The 22,985-nt window shown below is 43.5% G+C and overlaps 1 protein-coding gene across 1 annotated transcript in view; it reads left to right on the top strand.

Moving 5' to 3' along the window:
* The window catches only part of LOC126269980 (fibrillin-3-like), a 737,299-nt gene that overhangs the window by 581,823 nt on the left and 132,491 nt on the right, over positions 1–22,985 (top strand). Inside the window, exons 8-10 of the mRNA XM_049974034.1 lie at positions 4,946–5,098; positions 12,406–12,528; positions 18,872–19,129. Of these exons, the coding sequence (XP_049829991.1) occupies positions 4,946–5,098; positions 12,406–12,528; positions 18,872–19,129 (534 nt within the window). The remainder of the gene's footprint in view (positions 1–4,945; positions 5,099–12,405; positions 12,529–18,871; positions 19,130–22,985) is intronic.

The following is a 22,985-nucleotide window of genomic DNA, read 5'->3' as shown; positions in this document are numbered from 1 at the left end:
GATATTTGGCCCGGTCACGATCAATGGACCACACTATATATTAAACACTGCCCTAGTTAATTAAAAACCAGTGCATAAAATAAGTCTGACAAACACGAAAAGCGTTAAACAGTATTCCGAAAAAACTGCAGGAGATAAGTGAGTAAAGCCTATGTGGCAAACACTAAGCGTTAACCGCTGTTCTAATGAAATACCAAAACCATCACTGAACTAATGGCTGGGAAATATCAAACAAATAAAATTTTCCTATGATACATGGCACTACGTAATATGTCAGGCTAATATTTCACCGTTGATCTTAAGAGTAAGTACCTGGAACGCTATATTAATAAAATATAAGAGATTTTAAAGAAGTCTGGCAAGTACTGCATAAAAAGAGTGATGGCAGGTAATGAAACACAAATTTTGTATACGTGTCCAGAAAACCGGCCGGACACTGTCAAGTATCCAAAACAAACAAACGTGTTTGTGTCACGTCATTAGACCGGAGGAAAGACACAGATATCAAGTACATCCACAAGGAACCAGGATACAATGGTTCAAACACAGTTTGACCACAAATTACTGCCCACTACAAAAGAGGCCTCTCCACATGGGACACAATGTGGATACGCCACAGTTCCCCGAATAGGCTCGCTTCTTTCGACGGTCGAGCAGCTAGCAGTTAAACACCAACTAGCGTGATGGCGGCAGTAAGACTCGACAGGTCAGGCGGCCGACCTACAGCTATGTTCGGTCCAACAGAGTACGCGAACGTCCTACGTAAACGCGTACCTCCAATTGCCCACCGGCGTCGGCACGTCACTTCTCTGTGGCTAGTCGAGCACGGCCCTCTATCTCCGTCCCCCGTCCCTCTTGCGGCCAGGCATCCGCTCGTCTCGCGACAACAGGCCAGAAACGAACATAAGACAGATACAGTCGGTACCAGCACACCAGAGATGTTGTGGTGAATGGCTCAGATGGAGATCTATACACCGCTTACGACCAAGTCTACGGATCAGCCCGTACTTCCTATCTGTAGATGTTAGATGCTGTTCACCATGAGGGCATTCGCATATCGACTGGAGCCCTTCAGACCACCCCAGTTCCGAGTCGGTGTGTAGAGGCTGGTGAACCACCTCTCTGGATACGGTGCTGTATCCATTTGGCTCGACAGTCACTGAAAATCTCAGCGTGACCTCAGTCATTGGAACTTAGTGCAGTAGTCCAACCCACCTTTGAATGGCTGTTCAGGAATCGGCCCCTACGACCAGGCCATTTGGGATACGTTCTACTGTCTCAGGGATTTGGATCTACCAGGCGTCAAAATATACGGCCAGGGATGGAACACACTGCCGCCTTGGTGTCTTTAGAGGCCCAAAGTGATTTTAAACTTGACACAATACCAGAAAGCTCCAGATGACGTTTTTACAACTTTGTTCTCGTCCATTTTATGTACGTACCACCATTTTAGGGTTTATACAGATGGACCCGAGCAATAAAATGTTCTGCAATTCTTGAAGTGCATCTTCCCTAACAATTTACAAATCGTGATGTGGAATTATATTGCATTCTGATATTACTGGAGAGGATTCACAGACATCACCGTAAAAGATTTCTTGCCTGTTCCGACTTAGTGCACTGCAAGCACTTCAACAAATGTACCAAGTAGACCAGCTGATTCACCTCAACCATGACTCATTTCAGCGGCTCCAGCAACGTGGCAAGTGGATGATCTTCTGCTGGGTGCCTGGCCACATCGGGATACAGAGAAACGACGTGGCCAACAAATCCGACCAGGAATAATGTCCCATCTTGTTGCACGCCATCATCTCATTTTGTGACTTACGCATCATGCGTCATCGGGAGACAGGATGGTTGGAGATGACAGAAAACAAACTGCGGTCACTCAAATCGACCATAAAGGCATGGCGGAAAAGAGGTTCTGCTTACCAGGTTGCGCAGCACATGGCTTCCTCTTCTGTCGTGGGGATCCACCATTCTGTGAAGTTTGTGACGTGCCACTTTCCGTTCAGCATATTTTGGAAATGTGTGTTCTTTAGGGCAGCCCTCAGTCTGAATCGATATCTGCCCACCATCCTCACAGATACTTATTTCAGTGTTACAAGAGCGGTGAACTGTGAGGCCTCGTCCCTAAATTGGTGGGGAAGGGAGGCAGACCCTAATACGTTATAACATGCTCCACATGTGGGGACAGCCTTCGTCCCCACCCCTGACGTTTCGTCAGGGCGCTGGTGACCATGATGTTGAGCGCCCCTCACTTCAAATCATCATATTCGTCATCATCGTCATCATCATCACCAAGACCGAATATTTTTTTTGAAACATTCTTGTGCTCTGCTCAGTCGAAAAATGAATTTTTGACACGATCTCAGAATTTAACAAAGAACCAGGTACATAATTTCTGAAACTTTTGCCCAGAGACGAAAAGACCGCAAATAGTCTGTCAGCAAACGGCGCAAAACACAAGATGCTTTGCAGTCCCTTTCGGTCTCGACTATGGTATGTCCCTGCTGCAGACCCCACAAACTTAGTTTACGGTTTTTCGCTTTTCCTCTATAATCGATGTAGCCTCGTCACTGAACACGAAGCCTGAAAGGAATTTCAAGCACGGAATAAATTTATAAGATTCTACATGATGTAGTTTATCGGCAATATCAAGGGTCTGTACTGGTTATATTCTGTATTGTTTGAGCACGTATTTCACCAGAGACACACAAGTGGAGCGGCTACCTCGCCTTTGGCACGACGACTCATCAGCTGTGGATTACGTGCGTAACTAATGTTGGCTGTGCCCTGTCTTCAACGAGCACTTGGCGACAGCCTTTTCGTATCTCCACACAGAAATAAAGTACATAACAGTGGTGGTGCCGTCAGTGAATGCCTTGAAGAGTAGGAGGTGCAGCGGAGTAATCTTGAGGCAAATGGAAGCGCAGATTTGTAACTGAATAGCATCTGTTGAAACCCACAACGCAAAACGCGTTTCGTCGACATGGTGTCGCCACACCGACTCGAGGTGCATTGGGTAATGAAGAAGCAAGGGAGCGAGCGAGCTGCTGCATGGAGGCCTTTACTGGTCAACCATGTGAACCAGCAGTTTGCAACTGGCGCTAAGTTAAACGTCTAGTTCCGATACGTACCTTCAAATTTAATCCAAGCTTCTGTCTTCATTAATATATAATATACATGGTGATTCAGCTGCCCTGCCAATGGAACCCGCAATGTTACATCTGGTCTTCAAAAATCACCCGCGAGAGTTTCATATTCTCTCGCTCGCTATGCGCAAGTTATTTGCCCTACAGAAAAATGGACACGGCCTTTTTTGTAGGAAATTTAATGTAGTTAAACTCTGTATTGGGGTACGACTTCTGTGGCAGCCAAGCTTTTCGAGTTTTCAAAAACAGCTGCAAAAGTGACCTTCAAACGCATCTCCAACCCCACACTCATCCCTCACCAGTCAAGATTTCTACTAGATCGTCCGTGGTACTCCCTCCTACTGCAGGAACTATTTCCAATATTCGACCATTTTTGGTCTCTATTGATTGGGATAGTACGTCGCCAGCATAATCGGCTACTTCGTTAACATTATTAATTTAAATGGGCCAATGAGGGTAATGAAAGAAAAAATACTTGTGTTAATGTTAAACGGAAACTAATTAAGACACTGCAGTTCCTGCGTTATTCAGAATTGCGATGGATCGTAATTCTGAACAGTACAGGCGCTGCAGTACCGTGTTTATTCACTGACACCGGATAAGCTGCTTCCGATTAAAATACATCCCCTGTACGGGACTATACATAATGAATGTACGAGTGCAGGTTGTAGTTGCATGGTTGACGACATATGGGTCGGGCAGTGAGCGTACTCGGATAGCTTAACGGTAAGGCGATCGCTAGCGACAAGCGTGAAATCCGGGTACGAGTTTCGGTCCGTCACAAATGTTCATTGTCGTCATACCATCATATAGCTGATGGTTGTCCATATTCGCAACTGTGAATACAGTTCATTTAAAAATTAACCAATACACGCACAGTAGTTTCGTAGTCAGACCTGCCAAATACAATGATGTAGCTGTTTATGTTATGCTCTTATAAATCATAAAATTGTTAGACAAAATTTACACATCAGTTTTACATATGAAATTTTCACTCTGTGCTTTTATATGAAACTTCCTGGCAGACTAAAAACTGTGTGCCGGACCGAGATTCGAACTCGGGACATTTGCCGTTCGCAGGCATGTTCTCTCTAGATTCCCAGGAGAGCTTCTGTGAAGTTAGGAAGGTAGGATACGAGGTACTGGAAGAACTGAAGCTGTGAGGGAGGGTCGTGAGTCGTGCTATCTCAGTCGGAGACCAGAAAAGTGAAATGTGAGAAATAATTCGTGTCCTCACAAATTTTTGTAAGTTGATAGGGGGGGGGGGGGGCGGTTGCCATGAACAACATACTAGAAATCCTGACTGATGGGGGCTGAGTGTGGGAGTGTGGGTGCGTTTTAAGGTCACTTTTGTACATTTTTCTTGAATAACTCCAAATCTACGCCGTCCATTGAAAACGTATCCCAGTACAAAACTTAAAGGTTCTGTAAATTTTTTCCGTAGGGCGAATAGTACTCGCATATCGAGCGAGAGAATATGAAAACATCCCGTGTGGTTTTAGAAGGCAAGATATTGCACTGGGGGCTGCATAAAACGACATCGTTAGGGACAGCTGAATCACCCTACATAGCCCTTTGAATTCAAATTAATCTTTTTGATACATTCTGTACAACATATTACATGCTGTAAGCGTGTATTATTCATCAAATTTATTTTCGAAGGCGGCAAAAAAATGATTTTAACGGAAAAATATTGTGCAAAGATCAGTTAATGCAGAGATATAACATTTTGTAAAGAAAGAAGTTGATTGCCTGTAACGTTTGATGCGAGTCAGTGCTCGTACGTACAGGTCTTCCAGCGGGCGGCGAGCCTTCCTCATCGCCACCAGAGGACGCCTGCGGGCCGGACCGCGGCGGCTGCGAGCACGTGTGTACCGACGTGGAGGGACGCGCCGTCTGCTCCTGCTACCGCGGCTTCCTGCTCTCCGATGGCGCCTGCACCGGTCAGTGGGCCCTTACTCACTACTCCACCATACATTATGAATTCCTACAGCAGCAGCCGCTGACCGAAGTGAGCTATATCAACCATTTATTACACACTAGCCGCACCCCTTGGTGTTGCCTCCGGTTCAACAGTTATTAACAAAAACAAAAAAACAAAAATAAACACGGGTATGAATTTATTCCAATCTTCTGTTACTCTGTTTCCTCCTTCCCGTTCTCTCCGTCCAACGCTTTCTCCCCCCTTTCTGTCCATCTCCTCCTCCCCCACCCTCACTCTCTCCAACTCGTATTCCTCCCTCTCCCCATACATCTGCTCCTACCTTCTCTTCATCTCCTCCTCTGCCGCCTCTTGTTGTTCATCTCATGACCCCATGGACCCTGCAAATCAGCAGGGGACTCTTGACCGCTACGGTCGCAGGTTCGAATCCTGCCTCGGGCATGAATGTGTGTGATGTCCTTAGGTTAGTTAGGTTGAAGTAGTTCGAAGTTCTAGGGGACTGATAATCTCAGAAGTTAAGTCCCATAGTGCTCAGAGCCATTTGAACCATAACGTTACCGCATTCGGCTTGGACCCTTTCAAATATTTTGCAGGGTGTTTGCTTTTAGATGTTTCACGACGGACACGCCAGCGGATATTATTCACCATAAAAGGCCATATGTCGCAATCAGTTGACGTCCAATGAACAGCAGTCAGCATGGGTGCACGTACCAGGTGCCTGCTGGGTATGTCGATACGCAGGAACGTTAGGCTGAATGGTCATTGTGAAGACACTGTCGGTAGCCGCTCAGTTCACTTGGGTGGTCATTGTTCAATAAAAGTCATCTTCATCCCTCACATCTGTGGCCCTTCCTGCAGCACTATTGCTTCGACGCCAGGTTTGATAGTGCCATTTTGCCACGCACAATTTATTGTAAACAAAGCGGTACGCGAAGAGCTTACCAACTTATCAGCTTTGGAAATGCTTCATCTCCTGACTCGAAAGCCAGTGATCCTTTTGGACGTCAAATAAATCACTCTGTTCCCGCATTACGACGACGAATGCATTGTTTAAAGCGCCGTTCCCCCACTCCCCAACACGCTTTTCCACTACTAGCGCTACCACATTCGTTATTCCACGTCGACGTCGAACATAGGAACTGGTCAGATTATTGTGACTGGACCGCGAAATATGGTACTCTCATCTGCATTTAGATATCTTCTTACATTATACTTGTATCTCTGTACTATATTAACTTACGATTTTATCATATCTTTCATGCCCTTCAATTCTGTTATGTCTCTTATTTTTGTTTTTCTTAGGTTTTTATTTCCTTGTTTCCCATTTTTCTCCTAAATCACCATCAAACTTAAAAAGAACTTGGTACATAACGGGCCCATTACTTTGATATTGGCGAATTAATATGAGTTTATAGTTCAGCTCCAATTAAGACCCGTTAGTTTCACTAGACTTAACTGATTACAGTTTTCTGTTCTGTACTATTATTTCACTGTTGGGAACCAGGGAGACCTGCTGTGCAGCCTTATTTCCTCTGAAAACTGCTGCTATCGGGCAGTGGTCAACAATAGAAAAAAAATTTAAAATGTTTCACTGTACAGAATCAGTAATGGAACATCTGTGCTATAAAGAACCTGTTGTGGCGTCTTCTCTCGCTACAGCAATCTACGAGGTGCCAAAGGTGTTCGATTCTCTATGCCGATGCGGAGTTGTTTAGACGGTAGGCTTCTCGTATGTGCTGCATCAGGCTACGCCACCTATACCTCATCACCGGTCGGTGACGGGTTTGCTGAAAGTGTTTCCTAATAACTCAAATTGACGACAGAGTCAGGGAGGTACCCACAGGCTTGAAGAGACAATGGCGCGCTCCTTGCTGGCTCACCGGTTGGTATATGTGAGCCAGGGAGCGCCATTGTTCCCTTAATGAACTTTCTGTCTTAGCGCGCGCTCCTCTCTGCCGGCTATTGAGGCGGAAGGCGGTAGCCCGCACAAAGAACCCGTTGCGGCGTCTTTTCTCGCCACAGCAATCTACCAGCTGCCAAAGATGTCCGACTCTCTAGGCCGCTGCGGGTTTGTTTGGACTGTAAGCCTCTCGTACGTGCCCACTGATTATGTAGCATGAATTGCAATTCATATTGTGTTTTAATGTGCTCGATGGAGATATTACACTGCGTCATTCATAACACGATGTTATAATACGGAAATCCTGTTGTTATGTTTCTTGTAGTGTAACAACGTACAGCTGAATTATTCTTTTCCCTATACGTCAGATTCGCTTAAATCTCCCCACTGACGCTGTAGTTTAACAGACTAGGTGCGTAGAAAAACGTCATCTCGGTTGATCAGTCGTGTTACTTGTCAGTACATTCCGATCAAACCCTGTGATTTGTAAACTGTAGTTGAGCCATCAAGGGTAAGGAAGCCTCCCTAGAGCTTACAGTGGCCGATAAGGATTGTGCGAGGACGCATGGCACATGAGTGCTACTGGGCGGTAGATCTTCGGTTGACCTGCGTCTTTCCCAGGTTTTAGTAGCGCCTCTAACTGTGATTTCCTCCACATCTTTGGGATCTTACACGTTTTTAAGCAATGATTAAAGAGCAGCAGGGTCCATTGCTTGGCACTAGGTCCGCGCTGTTTGATCTGTTCCACGCATATATCGTCGACTCCCGCTGCTTTCCCGCTTTTCATTGAGTTCATTCCATGATTAAGATCTTTCATGGTAAATGGTATTTCGAACATGCTTGACTCTTGACTGTGAATTCTGCTGATTTTTATTTTCTGATATTTCTTTTTGGGTTTTCCATTTAGTAGGAGCTGATGGGCAATTTGATTGGGTGTTACTGAAGTGCATTGTTTAGCTGTCCCAGAGTCACAATTAAGTTTTTTTATTAAGTTCCAAACGACTTTGCTGCTGAGGGTCATATACATTCTTTCCAGAGTTTCGACCCATTTCCTTTGTCTTTATTCACTAATCATTTCTATTAGTGTTTCTCCACATTAGACTACTTCTTCACTAAAGAGGTCCTGTTCGTAAAGCATTTCGTACTCCCTCAGGATGTTCTTTGGTTCGTCAGAGAGGCCTGGGGTGAAATGCTCTCTGCAGCCTCGGGGTATGTGTCTTCGAGAAATCTTTTGATAATTTTCTGGAATTGGGTGTAGATTTTTTATTTCTGCATTCAGTTCCACAGCATATTCTGTCCATTTAGCTTTTTTTAAAGTTGAAGTGTCTGCGGAATGGTATTTTCGTTGTTCTCAAAGCAGCGTATATTTGGATTCCGATAGGTCGGTGTTATGTTTTAGGAAGAGGTGCGTATGCAATTTTTAAGCATCGGTCTTCCACGTTTGCGCTTACAAAACAAATATCAGGGTTGTATTTGCGCTTCCAGATTTTGCTGCTTAACGAGCATGATAGCTTTGGATCATGGATCAGGGATAAGTTATTTATTTCCGCCCACTGCTCTAATTTATGTCCGTTGTCGTCTGTATGTTTGTAGCCCCATGATGTGCTGTGACAGTTGAAGTCTCCTAAGATGAACTGTGTTTTTTGGTTGTTAAAGTTTGGCGGCAAAGTCAAGTTGAACTTCTCTCCGGGCGGTTTGTGTACTGACGTTACGGTGAAAGTGCTACAGTCGACAGTCAGTAATTCTATTTTTTTTGTATGTAGTTCTGTTAGTTGATGTTATGACCATCTCAGGTTTTGTGAAGACAGTGGTGCCATATTTAGGATGTGGATTTTCTATGGCTAATTTCATTCCTTCTCTTTCTGGTCTTATTGCCCCTTCTTTCTTGTGTGTCCCATTTGTGCGTGCGACAAAGTTCTGATATGATTTGTTGTTTGTTTTTGGTGATACCCTCTATGTTTATGCTCGCAATCGTCAGACTTGGCTCTGACAAGGGCCCATTCTTTTAGCTTTTCCGATGTTGGAAGGATTTGCCGTTGTCTTTTATTGCAACGTTTCCGGGGGACGCCAGCATTATCTAACAGATGATTCTAAGTCTCTTATCAAAGATAGTGCACGCGTGGAGGCTCCTTCCTTGTCCCCCAACTGAAAAAGAAACCCCAGTGCGCTGTGTTTTTCGGTAAATGCTCATTTTGTCCCTCTGGGCTCTGAATCTTCCGACCGTTCAAAATGCTCCTAAGAGAGCACGGATCCCCTTCTCTGGACTGTTTTACCCGGTTAATGAACAATTTCTTTATTACCACTGTCCTCTTGAAAAATTATTTCTCGCTACTTTTATCTCTCAGAATCAGCCGATTGAGGCGAACTTCTTCCAGTACTGTCGTGGTTCTCTGTCGTTCTGGACAAAGTTTATATGAATCAATGTCCGTATGTATTATGTCCTTAGACAAAGCTTTTTGGAAGGGATGTGCTTTCGTTTGCGTCCCGTGGTTTTCAAAGTTTGTGCTTGGGGTTCTCTTTTCTCTTACAAGATAGCAATGTCAGAGTCCGTCGAAAAAGTCGGCTTTCTATGTTTGTCAGATAGTAGTGTTTTTCGCTACAAATTCCCCCTCTGCCCACCTCTTACAAACATTTGTGCAAGCGGCCGCCACACGATGTCCTTACTGTGTTCCACCTGCAAGGCGCCGCAAGGTTGCATGCGGGGCCCGGCCCTAGCAATGACCACCTCCCCTCGCTGGCCTTCTACCAAGTCCTTAGTGGGATCTCTGATTGTTCCGGCGTCGGCTCCGTGCCTGTGTTGCCCAGTCTGCTTTCCAAACATTACCATTTTTCCAAGCATCATTCTAATCAAATCTGTTTTAGAATAATACGAAAACTGACAATCACTCGTACATAATTTCATTTCTCTGATTTGCAATTGATTAGTTAGGTCGAAAGTGGGTCACTAATATGCATTTACATATGTTGCGTTACAATTCCAAAAAAAATTTCCCGCGAGCACGTAGAAGAGTCGCAACACGACTTGGCACCGAGTCGACTAATGTTTGAAATAGGAAAGTAGTGCTAGAGTGAACTGACACCATGAATCCTGCAGGGCTGTCCATAAATCCGTTAGAGTATGAGGTAGTGGAGATCTCTTCTGAACAGCACGTTGCCGGCCGAGTGGCCGAGCGGCTCTAGGCGCTACAGTCTGGAACTGCGCGGCCGCTACTGTCGCCGGTTCGAATCTTGCCTCGGGCATGGATGTGTGTGATGTCCTTAGGCTAGTTAGGTTTAAGTAGTTCTAAGGAACTGATGACCTCAGAAGTTAAGTCCCGTAGTACTCAGAGCCAGCACGTTGCGAGGCATTGCAGATATGCTCAATAATGTTCATGTCTGGTGAGTTTGGTGGCCAGTGGTAGTGTTTATCGCAGAAGAGTGTTCCTGTAGCCATTCTGTAGCAAGTCTGGACGTTTGGGGTGTAGCATTGTCGTGCTGCAATTGCCTAAGTCCGTTGAAATGCACAGTGAACATGAATGGATGCTCACGTACGTTTCACCTATCAGAGTCGTATCTAGAAGCATTAGGGGTCCCATATCACTCCATCTGCACGCGCCTCACATCATTACAGAGCTCCATTACCTTCAACAGTGCCCTGCTGACATGCATGGTCCATGGATTCATGAGGTGGTCTGCATACCCACACACGTCCATCCACTCGATGCACTTAGAATGGAGACTTGTCCGACCAAGCAACATGTTTCCAGTAGAAACGTCCCCTTTGAAAAATTTTATATACGACTAAGCTTAAACTGACATACAATGATTTTAGCGCAACGCAATCTGATTTTCAAAAATCCCTACAAAGGAATGGCCCTGACTAACATTAACCTATACGTTTCACAAATCACTTACCTCACAAAAATCTTCGTTACTTGAACTACTGCAATACAGCTAGCGCCACTACTGCCAGCTAAATAAAAGATTCAAACTACTGAAGGCACTAACTATTGATAGTCATAGTTAGCAAATGAAAGATTTTGATAGAGAACAAACAATGTATTTACTTTAATAGTGTTCAAAAGTCATATTATATATATATATATCAGTTCATGACATCCAGTCTTACAAATTTACTCTTCCTTAGTGAGACACGTCCATATCGTCCACTCTCAAAATTCCGCCATCTCTCTCCCCACATCCACCACTGCTGGCGGCTGACCTCCAAGTGCGCAACGCTAAGCGCTGTTAACAGCCAACAGCCCAACACTACAATGGCGAACGACAATGCAAACTAGCCACAGACTGCACACAGCACAGCCAGTGATTTTCATACAGAGCTCTACATGGCGTTACCAATAGGAAAAGCTAAACAGCCCACTTACACAGTCATCAAAAGTCCAATGTCCGTACTGACGGACCAAGCCGAGGAGTAAAGCTTTGTGTCGTGCAGTCAGCAAGGGTACACGAGTTGACCTTCAGCTCTGAGAGCCCATGTCGATGATACTTCGCTGAATGGTTCGCACGCTGGCACTTGTTGACGGCCCAGCACTGAAATCTGCAACAATTTGCAAAAGGGTTACACTTCTGTCACGTTGAACGATTCTCTTCAGTCGCCTTAGGTTTCATTCTCGCAGGATCTTTTTCCGGCTGAAGCGATGTCGGAGATTTTATGGTTTGCCGGATTCCTGATATTCACGGTACACTTGTGAAATGGTCGTACGGGATAGTCCCCACTTCATCACTACCTCGGAGATGCAGTGTCCCCTCGCTCGTACGCCGACTACAACACCACGTTCAAAACCGCTTAAATCTTGATTCCTTGCTATTGTAGTAGCAGTAACCGAACTAAAAATTGCGCCACACGCTTTTTGTCTTATATAGGATTTGCCGACCTCAGGGCCGTATTCTGCCCGTTTACATATCTCTGTATTTGAATACGTATGCCGGCCGGGGTGGCCGAGCGGTTCTAGGCGCTACAGTCAATAATCACGCGACGTCTACAGTCGCAGGTTCGAATCCTGCCTCGGGCATGGATGTGTGTGATGTCCTTCTACGTTCTAGGGGAGTGATGACCTCAGATGTTAAGTCCCATAGTGCTCAGAGCCATTTGAACTATTTGAATACGCATGTCTGTACCAGTTTCTTTGGCACTTCAGTGTGGATACATGGACTGATGTAGAAATTTTGTCGTTCCAAAGCAATTGTTAAGGAGTTTTCATTTATCTGCAGTCGGTTTACCAGCAATGAAGGAGAAAATGGAAAAGGACGGTACCCTGTCTTGCTCCCAGAATTGGTTAAGAAGTGCAAACGTTGTTTGATATGGATCGCATCTTTATTTGACGACATATATTTATTGCCTGTCTTTTTTCACTACTACAGTTTTCTGTGTTTGTAGTTCTGCTACAACACTTTGTTTTTCATTTCAGACGTGGACGAATGCATCGCGGACAATGGCGGCTGTGAGCAGCAGTGCGTGAACACTGCCGGCTCCTACAGCTGCGCCTGCAAGGAGGGCCTGCGACTCGCCGCCGACGGCAAGCACTGCCTCGGTAAGACAGCCGCTCTGCACAGTGTTTGATGCGAACACTGTGAAGTGCTGCTGTTTGCTCTTTTCCAGTAATACTGATAATTAATCTTTTTTGCATTCATGACACCCCCCTCGGCTATTCATTACTAAAAAGGTAAAGAACCGATGGAGAATTCGATAGGTCACGATAAATCTACAGGAACCATCACTTTCCACTTTTTATGAGAGGCCTTCTTTGTCATTTTTTTCAATATTACAAACAGAAATTTATACTTGTTGGATACTTTTGTTAGGGTTTCACAAAGACAAAAGTTTCGTATACCCTGTAAGAGTTCATTTAATATATTTCGTGCTCGATTTTTTCATTAATTTACTCTTTGTCGAAAATATGGCCAATTATGTTAGTATTTTATCAACCACAAAAATTATGGAAATTGTACTTTGGCTTGTGTATGATCTCACTTGTCCAGGAAGTTTCACTTCATCATCGACGGCTGTGATTTCCCCTTTCCACATATAAAATCCTAAATTATAGAAATATCATCGTAGGTAACATACGATTTGACAATGAAGTTCCGTATTGTTTAGAAAAAGGCTTATCTATTTATGACTTTTACCTAAAAGTTATAAATTTCGGCGCGCGGAGTGACCGCGCGGTTTGAGGCATCGTGTCACGGACTGCGCAGCCCCTCCCACCGGAGGTTCGAGTCCTCCCTCGGGCATGGGTGGGTGTGTTGTCCTTAGCGTAAGTTAGTTTAAGTAGTGTGTAAGTCTAGGGACCGATGACCTAAACAGTTAGGTACATTAGGAATTCACACACATTTGAATATTTTATAAATTTCGCTCGACCAGAAATTATTCGTCACAGCTAAGTGACCAGCTGCAAATAACAGAGCTTTTTCCTCGTCCATTGGAATCCATAATCAAATAAGAACTCATTTACTATATTTTGTGTCCAATTTCCTTATTAATTCGATCTTTATCGAAAATGTAACCTACATGTTAATATCTGATCGAGCAAAACATTAGTCAGTGTGTGATAGAACATGTCGATAAAGTTTCATTTTATCGTCAGTATGCACAAAGACTGATTTCCCCATTCCACATATACAATCCTAAAATACAGAAATATCATCATAGGCAACTGCCGTTGGGTAGAGAAGTTTCGTATTGTTTTTTTTAAAAAAGGCTTATCCATTCCCGACTTTTACGTACAAAGTTATAAACTTTGCCCTTCCGGAAATTATCCGTCACGTCTAAGAGAGCTGCTGCAAATAACAGAGCATTTTCCTCGTCCATTGGAAGCATTTGGAAGAGTGCTTCAAACTGTGAAGCGACTATCGCTCTCCGGAAAAAGCGCTCTAGAGTAATGAGCCCTTCACAGTTTCATTTCCAAGAGGCCGATCTCCATTCTCGAGCCTCCATTGTTGATGGCCGCCATTTCTGAAACGATGGGAGTGCGCCTCATTAAATAAACTGGACGTAACTAACTTTCGTAAGTTGAAACTGAACGGAAAGCGGTCAAGTGTCTCAATTTTTAGACTGAAATGTAACACACAGTAATGGAAGCGTAAATCTCTCTCTCTCTCTCTCTCTCTCACACACACACACACACACACACAAAACATTATAATGAAGTTTATGACACAACCATCGTTGATCGCAAAAATGTACTGGCATACAATGCATCTACGTTTGTTAAGTGCCTGACGGTTGTAAATATTTACCGTAGAAAGATAATTATTTATAGTATGAACTAGTAATTGATATTAAAACGTGTAATGTTTATTTAAATAGACTGATGAACTACTTCATTAGAGAACGCTGTCGTTTTAGAGGTCTGGTGATTCCGTCGCCAAAATGAATGAAATAACTGAGCCTTGCACATACCCGTGATATAGACACGTCACGTACATTTTCGAGCAGATGATTGGTAAGACTTTAACTATCTGAATTAGCATCTTGTTGAGTTTGATATATGAACCGTGAGGGCTACAATGCTAATGCAATAGTATCTATCCCAGCGTTTAACGATACGAACACAGACAAATGAGATAAGTTAATAACTGACTGAGGATGGAAAGGGAGTGGGAAATTAGACTGATCACACAAAATACTTTTTTTAGTAATTTGCATATGATCTATCAAACATTAACCTCTGTATATTATAAATATTTGAAATATGCTGGCCTATTCTATTTCCTCGCAATTGAGAATTCACTATCAAAATGCATACCCTACGAGACAGTAAAATTTGTTTTAAGAATAATGAACTATGACATTAAAACAACTTTAAAAATCAATGTTCACTTGGAAAGACTTAAAACACAAAATCAGAAGGGTAACTCTCCCTTAATTATGAGCATTTGCTTTGGTGACAACAAATAACATTATGCACAAGATAAGCTAGCGCACCGACATAACTACTGTATCTGTGAGGACGTGAACAGGATTCCATCAATACAATATGAAAGCAAGGAACCGTTACTGAAAGTGGTTAGTGCAGCGACATGACGGAAAAGGCATCTTCAACTTTTGTAGTCATGTCTTCCTCAGTTGGGTGTAATATTACGGTATATTGATAATTTTTACTTATGGGTAACTGAATAAAACACAATTTTAGTGCCATACGCCTTTGGCCTTTATATTCTGCAAGTCATCATCAGTGGCCTGGAATATGTACATATGTTTGCTACTTAATTTACATTTTGGTCACTGTACCTACAGGTTATAAACAGTTCTGGTTGCTGGTATTTCCTATTAAGCAGTAATGTTTTGAACTGTACTTAAAGGTTGCGTGGACGATTTCCTACATATTACGCTCCTGTTGAACTTTGGTGTTGTTCTTCTTCTTATAAATGCCAATTTGTTGTTTTTTTCATATTTCGCAGCACTATGAACTGAACACTTGTTTCGATGCAATGTTTTGGTTTCTGTTTCCGACTGTCAAATATTTTTGCTTAAGACCAAATGCTATTGCCAAACTTTCGAGTGTAATTATTCAATTATCTGTGATTTATTCGTGCATGCCTTTGTGTGTGCGTGCGTATGTGTGCTTGTGTGCGTGTGTGTGTGTGTGTGTGTGTGTGTGTGTGTGTGTGTGTGTGTGTGTGTCCAGAAGGCGAAAGAGGAATAGTTTTTTTTCCTGGTTGTGTGATAACATTCGATCTTTGTCCTCAGTTGCTGTCGGACGGCACATAAGTAAAAACTATCAATATACCGTAATATAACGGAAAAGGTTCAATAAAACAGGTTACTACGACTAACAACTGATCCGAAATGAATGTAACTATCATGAGACGATAACAGCGTCACCGGATCTCAGACAATTCGAAGTTCACAGAGCCGAATTTGACAGTGCCCATAACACCAATAAAATAACGCGCAGATCGTGGGTGTGAGAAAACCATTGTAAGAAGTAAAAACTTCAGCGAGTGAGCAAAGGAGCCGATTAAGAGTAATGATTATCTATATCTTACAATGATGAGTTAAGTGAGAGATGTGTGCAGAAAGAGAGTAGGAAATCGAAGAAACCACCACTAAAGGTCAAGAGAACTGAAAGAAGTGATGGGAATAGAAGCGAAAGAAGGCAGGATCGGAAGTAATAAGTCTGGAACAGTATATCCGATGCTCAGCATTACAGATGTCTTTATTGTTAAGCGTAGAGAAGCTGCTTAACAGACAGAAGATTGGGAAGAGGAAAAAGGGTCAGGAGAAGGGTTGAAATACACAAAAAAGATGAAAATGGCTCTGAGTACTATGGGACTTAACATCTGAGGTCATCAGTCCCTTAAACGTAGAACTACTTCAACCTAACGATCCTGAGGACACCTCACACATCCATGCCCGAGGCAGGATTCGAACCTGCGACCGTAGCAGCAGCGCGGTTCCCGACTGAAGCACCTAGAACCGCTCGGCCATAACGGCCAGCCTTGAAATATGCTCAACATAAGGGTTTATAAAAGATAAAGCATTACTTCAACGCAACCTATGCTGCGTTACCGTGTGGACGTGTTCTGCATCTCCTTATGTCAGAGGGCGGAATCGCCGGAATTATCCTTCGGGAGGCTTCCGCAACTACCATGGGTAGGAGCCTAAGATGGCCCAGAAAGAGCGCACTTCGCTTTAGGTCTTACGACCGTTTGTACGGTAGCCGCACTTTCGCTGTCCTGGCTGGCAGCGTAGCATACTTCCAAAGGTAGCTTGACTGACAAGGATAAAGGGATATAAGGTGAAACGTTACGGCCAATGTAGCATCATGTTTCATACTCTGTTGCTACCTTATTGACATAAATATCTCTGAAACAGGTAGGCTTTTGGCAGTCACAGATTCAGTTAATTACAATACAGACTGAGTAACATACCTGATCTCAATAACAGAACAATAAAAAGGGGCAGGCCTTGAGTAACAAGAGTTTCAGCTAAAGCAAATCATGAAGTAGCTCTTAATTTAATTGAAACCCCTACCGCCGGAGGTTCGAGTCCTCCCTCGGGCATGGGTGTGTGTGTAGTGTGTAAGCCTAAGGACCGATGACCTAAGAAGTTTTGTCCCTTAGAAATTCACATACATTTGAACATTTAATTAAAAAGGAAAAGGCAGGCCTTCAATAATAACAGCTTCGGTTAAGTAAAATTACTAAATACCAACAGGCAGCTTCAGTTAAATAAAATTACGAAACAGAAAACAGGAACGCCTTTTGAATAACAGCTTCAGTTAAGTGAAATCACCAAACAGAAAACAAGCACGCCTTCAGTGACAGCAGCTTCAGTTAAGCATGATTACCAAATGCAAAGGAGGCAGGCCTTCTTGAACAACAGCTTCAGTTAAGTAAAACTACGAAAGGGAAAACAGGCAGGCCTTCTTTAATAACAGCTTCAGTTAAACAAAATTACCAAATAGAAAACGGGCAGGCTTCCAATGATAACAGCTTCAGGTAAGTGAAATGGATCAGCTAAGAAATCGAAATGATCGCAGCAGACCTATAGGTATCAATACGAAAATAACAGTTAAAACCTCAACATCCGAATCGAAGCTGAAGCTTGCCGTTTCCAATGGGGGTCCACAACTCAGCACCGCGAAGTTGGCTTCAACTCTGTCATCGGTGTGCCACGTGACAGAGCTGGCTGACCATGCTACGGACGAAGGCGGCACTCGAAGCCAGCCACGGATTCAAACCAGGCCACAAATACGCCCGGCAACCACTCGCCGGACTCCGTGCCCAAGACGCTCGCGCAGGTGCTGACCTCAGTCGCTCGGCGGACCTTTCACGTCGTCCTCTTCACTCCGTTACAACTCCCCAACTCGCCACCCCATTACACGCTCCGTCCCCGCCACAACATAGAGCAAAGATTTTAGCGGTCTCAACTCAGAGGGAAATCACAGGACAGATCGAGCCAGTGGCGCCAGGAATTCGAAAGGCGATGCCAGAAACCCCGCCGCAGCTGTGTTCAAATTTCCATCCACCGTCTCATACAGTTATCCACCGAGTATCTCAATGCGCGTCTAGCACTGATGTATGTCAGCAGTTATTTTTGCAAGTCAACAAGTGCAACGTGCTGCAACAGCTTCACAAGCCTCCCTAGGTAGCACCACTTCTTGCGTGTAAATTTGTCGGACAATTTTCTCGACTGATCTGTGTTCAGTTTTTCAAAGCCTATCCACGAGCCAACTTATAACTAAATCTGAGGGGTTGCGAAGGGGATGTTCCCTTGTCAGGTAAGATACGTAAGATATATTCGTCGAATTAACGTAGGCCGGCCGGTGTGGCCGAGCGGTTCTAGGCACGACAGTCGGGAACCGTGCAACTGCTACGCTCGCAAGTTCGAATCCTGCCTAGGGCATGGATGTGTGTGATATCCTTAGGTTAGTTAGGTTTAAGTAGTTCCAAGTTCTAGGGGACTAATGACCTCAGATGTTAAGTCCAATAGTACTCAGAGCCATTTTAACTTGTTTTTTTCGAATTAACGTCCGTTTCGGATACTCCGAAAGTATGTTCCTGACCTAGCCTTCACCTCTCAACGATGCGGGGAGTCGACAGGAACAAAACGGGATATTCGTCTAATTAACGTTGGCCGGCCGTTTGGCCGAGCGGTTCTAGGCACTACAGTCGGGAACCGTGCAACTGCTACGCTCGCAAGTTCGAATCCTGCCTAGGGCATGGATGTGTGTGATATCCTTAGGTTAGTTAGGTTTAAGTAGTTCCAAGTTCTAGGGGACTGGCGACCTCAGATGTTAAGTCCAATAGTACTCAGAGCCATTTTAACTTGTGTGTTTTTTTTTTCGAATTAACGTCCGTTGCGGATACTCCGAAGGTCTGTTCGTGAAGGCTGGACAGCGCTGTGTGGCAACGTGCGCGCTGTTGCAGACGTGAACGAGTGCCTGCTGCGGAACGGCCACGGGCCGTGCCAGGACCGGTGCGAGAACGAGTGGGCCGGCTACCGGTGCTCGTGCGAGGGCCTGCCCGGCACGCGGCTCGCCGCCGACGGCCACGCGTGCGAGGACGTGGACGAGTGCGCCGACGGCTCGGCCGGCTGCTCGCACGGCTGCCTCAACACGCTGGGCAGCGCCTTCTGCCTCTGCCCGCCCGGCTTCATCCTCGGCTCCGACTGGAAGACCTGCCAGGGTAACGCACAGCCACGCCTCCTAACTGCACTCTAACTTTGCTCATTTTTCGCCTAACCTATTTCACCTTGCTCTTTGCATTTGGCTAATCTCTGACTCCACATTTCGCTACTGGCCAATACGCAGTCTGTATCACAGTGTCTCGAATTAAGACAATAGAAATGAACTGTTTCTTTTCTCATTCTCTTATAAATGCTTCGTATGGAAATACAGTCTCTTGTATTACCCGCTGTCGTCTTAATTTCGTCATGTTTGGTATCAGTGGTAAAGTGCTCTTATTGGGGCACAAAAAATGCGAATATATTCCTGTTTATTTAAAAGACTATGACAGACAGGTGGGGTACCAGCTGCCTTATTCTACGTCCCTAAGCACTCTTAAAATTTTCCCAAAAATTTTGGCATGCAAAAACATTCGAGCTTTTTCTATCTTGCTCCTCGCCTCGAAATGTTACAAGATCCCTTAATTGTAACTCACGCACATCTATTTGTCGATCGCTGCAAGTACTTCCAGTTGCCCTTCATCACTCGCTCATTCAGCCCAACTCATCGTCATTATCTCTTTGTATCTCTTTGTCACTGTCTCTTGTATCGCTGCTAAAGTCCCCTTGGTTACGTCCTACTACTGCAGTCTCCTCTCTGTTACCGTCTCCCTCTTGGTCTGTCTTACTACTAATATCTCATTCCTTCCTTCCTTCCTTCCTTCCTACTGCTGCTGTTTCTTGTTTCTACTCCTAAACACTATCTTTTTCTTGTTCGTTGTCATTCTCATATACTCTCTCTCTCTATCATTATGACGGGCACTCACCCACGTTAACTTTCCCTTCATTCCTATCCCCGTCCCCCCCTCCCCTACCTCTGACACTGTGTCGGTCAGTTCTTTTCCTAGCACTTTCATGTCACTGTCAACTATGTTCCACTACGACTGTGTCCCTTTCCTTACTGACTTTGTGTCCTTCCCTCTTTCTAAAAGACAACCACTGGCCGCTATTTTTTTGTGCTCCGATAGGAGTACTTTCCCACTTGTTCCATTCTTTTTCCTGTGTAAGCAGCACATGTAACTCTTATGAAAAGAAATGTACTGGTCGGTTAAACTTATGTAGTTTACGTATGTGAAACTGAAATAATGCAATACTATTTTTAAACCTCAGTCCGGATTTTACGAGTAAAAGTTGTAGATGTGCTTCAGTACTAAAACATAGGCTAGGTTTCCCACATGATAACAAAGATACTTTACAGCATACTCCTCCGTACTACGTTCTCTCACCCAATTTTACGTGCGTATTTTACGTTTATAGAGAGGGAAACGCTGAACCTCTGTATCTCGGAAACGGATAAAGGTTTGGAGAAAACTTTCAAGATATTTCGAGATTGGGATCTTAGAAAGAAATCGTAAAAATCACAGCCTTTGTCTCTACATAACCGTGTCGGCATCCGCGGTAATAACGGGTAAAGGTTTTTCAAAAGGACGATATGCCTCCTCTAAATAAGTAACTACAGTGCATGCTCTTAAAATTTGAGAAATTTCCTTCGGTTATTTATTATTTAAGTTTCACCTCACTCCGGATTTTACGTGTAGAAGTAGGGTATCAAGAAAATTTTCAAGGTTATCCGAGATTTGGATCTTATAAATACACCTTAAAAATTTCTGCCATTTGCTGTGCATAGCCGTCTTGAAATTCTCGACTCGGTTTTGGTCCGCTAGTGACGGCGAAATTGTAGTAAAAAAATTAAAAAGTTAAAAAATACTTTTGTGGAGGTTTTGCGGAGGAACCCTCCATGAACTATTTGTGCCTCCGACCGTCTATTGAGCCCACCGTTGATAAAACGCAAGAAGAGCCAATAGATTTGCTTCTTTTCCTAAGAAGGAGGAAGTGTGTAAAATTCATAGTCTGATCCTACTCAAGGACAGCTCAACAGCTATCCAAAGCACTTGATCCTACCTTTTTACCACCAACAGAACCCGAGATATGAGCACCGGAAAATCCTTGTTATTTGCGGCGTTCTTGGAACGTAGGTACGCATACTGTCACATGAATACCGATACATACCGCCCTTCAACTGTAGCTATACGTTTAGGCAGACGCTGTTCTTACCAATTTTCGGCATACGATCCGCCAAAGGTGTTGGAACATTATATCAGGCAAACAATCGATGGAATTCGAGCAGGCAAATAATCAAATAGTCGCTTATAAATTTTTCAGGTAATTTTATTGTCGTGAACTGTTCGCTTGCGTTAACAAAGATTTCAAAGAGTGCTTTACTTAGCATTTCTTGGTAACGTTCATTCAGCGGGAGAGAGTGTTGTACTTGGAGGTTAGCATACTCAGGACACGTGATGTTTCTTGGCCAGTATTTCAATGTAGCGACTAGTTTTAAAATCGGCACAATCAGTATCTGAAGTTTTCAGCTGTTTCCGTTGTTGCGAGACATAAGGTTGCACTGTTTGCAGCGTTTTTTAAATATTACGAGTTCTGTGTATTTAAGTGTAGAATAATACGTTAAAGCTATTTGGACGATATCGTTAATTTTTCACTTATACAGCTTTGTCGTGAGTAAAATTCCGGACATTTTTAAAAATTGTTACATTATCTGTGGACAATACTTTGCCGCTCCTGCACCGTCTTGTACCTTGAAACGGAACTTCCACCAAGGGACGCCTGAGATTTGCTAATGAAATGTATTTACTTAATGTTACGAAAATTTTCCCTGTCTTGAAAATGGAAATTTGTGTTAACTGCCAGCAGTCTCTATTTCAAAGTGTTTTCAACATGTAACTGTTGCTTTATAACGCAGTAGTGACACGATTCTCTTTATTGAAACACTTTTAACTTTGAATAGAACATTTGTTCTCAGGTACATGGCCCTTTTGCGTCTGGAAAGAGTTTTTCACATTTCCAAAAATCATACTTTTTCAGAGTAATTTTTGCAGTTTTGGGAAGACACTTGTTGATGGTAGCTGGACTGCAGTGGAAAAGGGCACAGCGATTGACTGAGCCTGGATTACATCTGCACTTTTAAAAAATTATCTAAAGACATCATATGAATTAAACTGCAGTCGATGATGACCGCACAAAACTTTCTGTTTATATCATACCACAATTCAGTGCAAAAGTATTTAACATTGAAACATTGAAACAAAAATTACTTTCAGAAGCAAATACTAAAAACAGTAATTTAGTTCTGAAACAAACAGCAGAAAGAAACCAACACCTCTTATTTAAATCAATAAACTTCACAGTTTAACACAGGAACCAAAACCTTATCCTACAATAAGTTTCAATGGTGTTTACGTAAAGAGTAAAGAACTGCCTCTCTTATACTGACTTATGAGGCCCACATAAACTTAGCAGCTGATACCAATACAAAACGATAATTGTCTATAGCACTGGATAGTTATTATACTCAAAGACTAGGACATAATCTGAGTTGGAAGATAGTTTCCCTTTTTTTATAAATAGCTGATCGTGTCCCTGCCAGTGCTTTATATCAACATGTCCATTAGAATCCAGCAAGCGTCTATGTCAGTCCACGGAAATATAACGCAATCTCCGCTCTTACAACCGAAACTGCTCAGTACAGCTCAGTATTTGCCATCTGCATAAACAATCTCCTTGAACTCACTAACACAGTTATTGATTCAACTTTAATTATTCTAGCCAGTGACGTGGTGTAATACCGGCCTCTAAATAACCCTTTCAGCAAGTGGTCCTGAACTAATTGTTTGTATACTAAGTACATTTAGCAAATATATTCTCAGCAGCTATCTGATCTCGAAAATACAGCTACATCATTACAGACCACCAATTTTAATCTGCATGATCAGTAGCAAGAAATAGACGCACCTTCTAATACTGTAG

Source organism: Schistocerca gregaria, chromosome 1 (genome assembly GCF_023897955.1).
Source record: "Schistocerca gregaria isolate iqSchGreg1 chromosome 1, iqSchGreg1.2, whole genome shotgun sequence".
NCBI lineage: Eukaryota > Metazoa > Arthropoda > Insecta > Orthoptera > Acrididae > Schistocerca > Schistocerca gregaria.
This window is presented reverse-complemented; position numbering and strand designations above follow the sequence as displayed.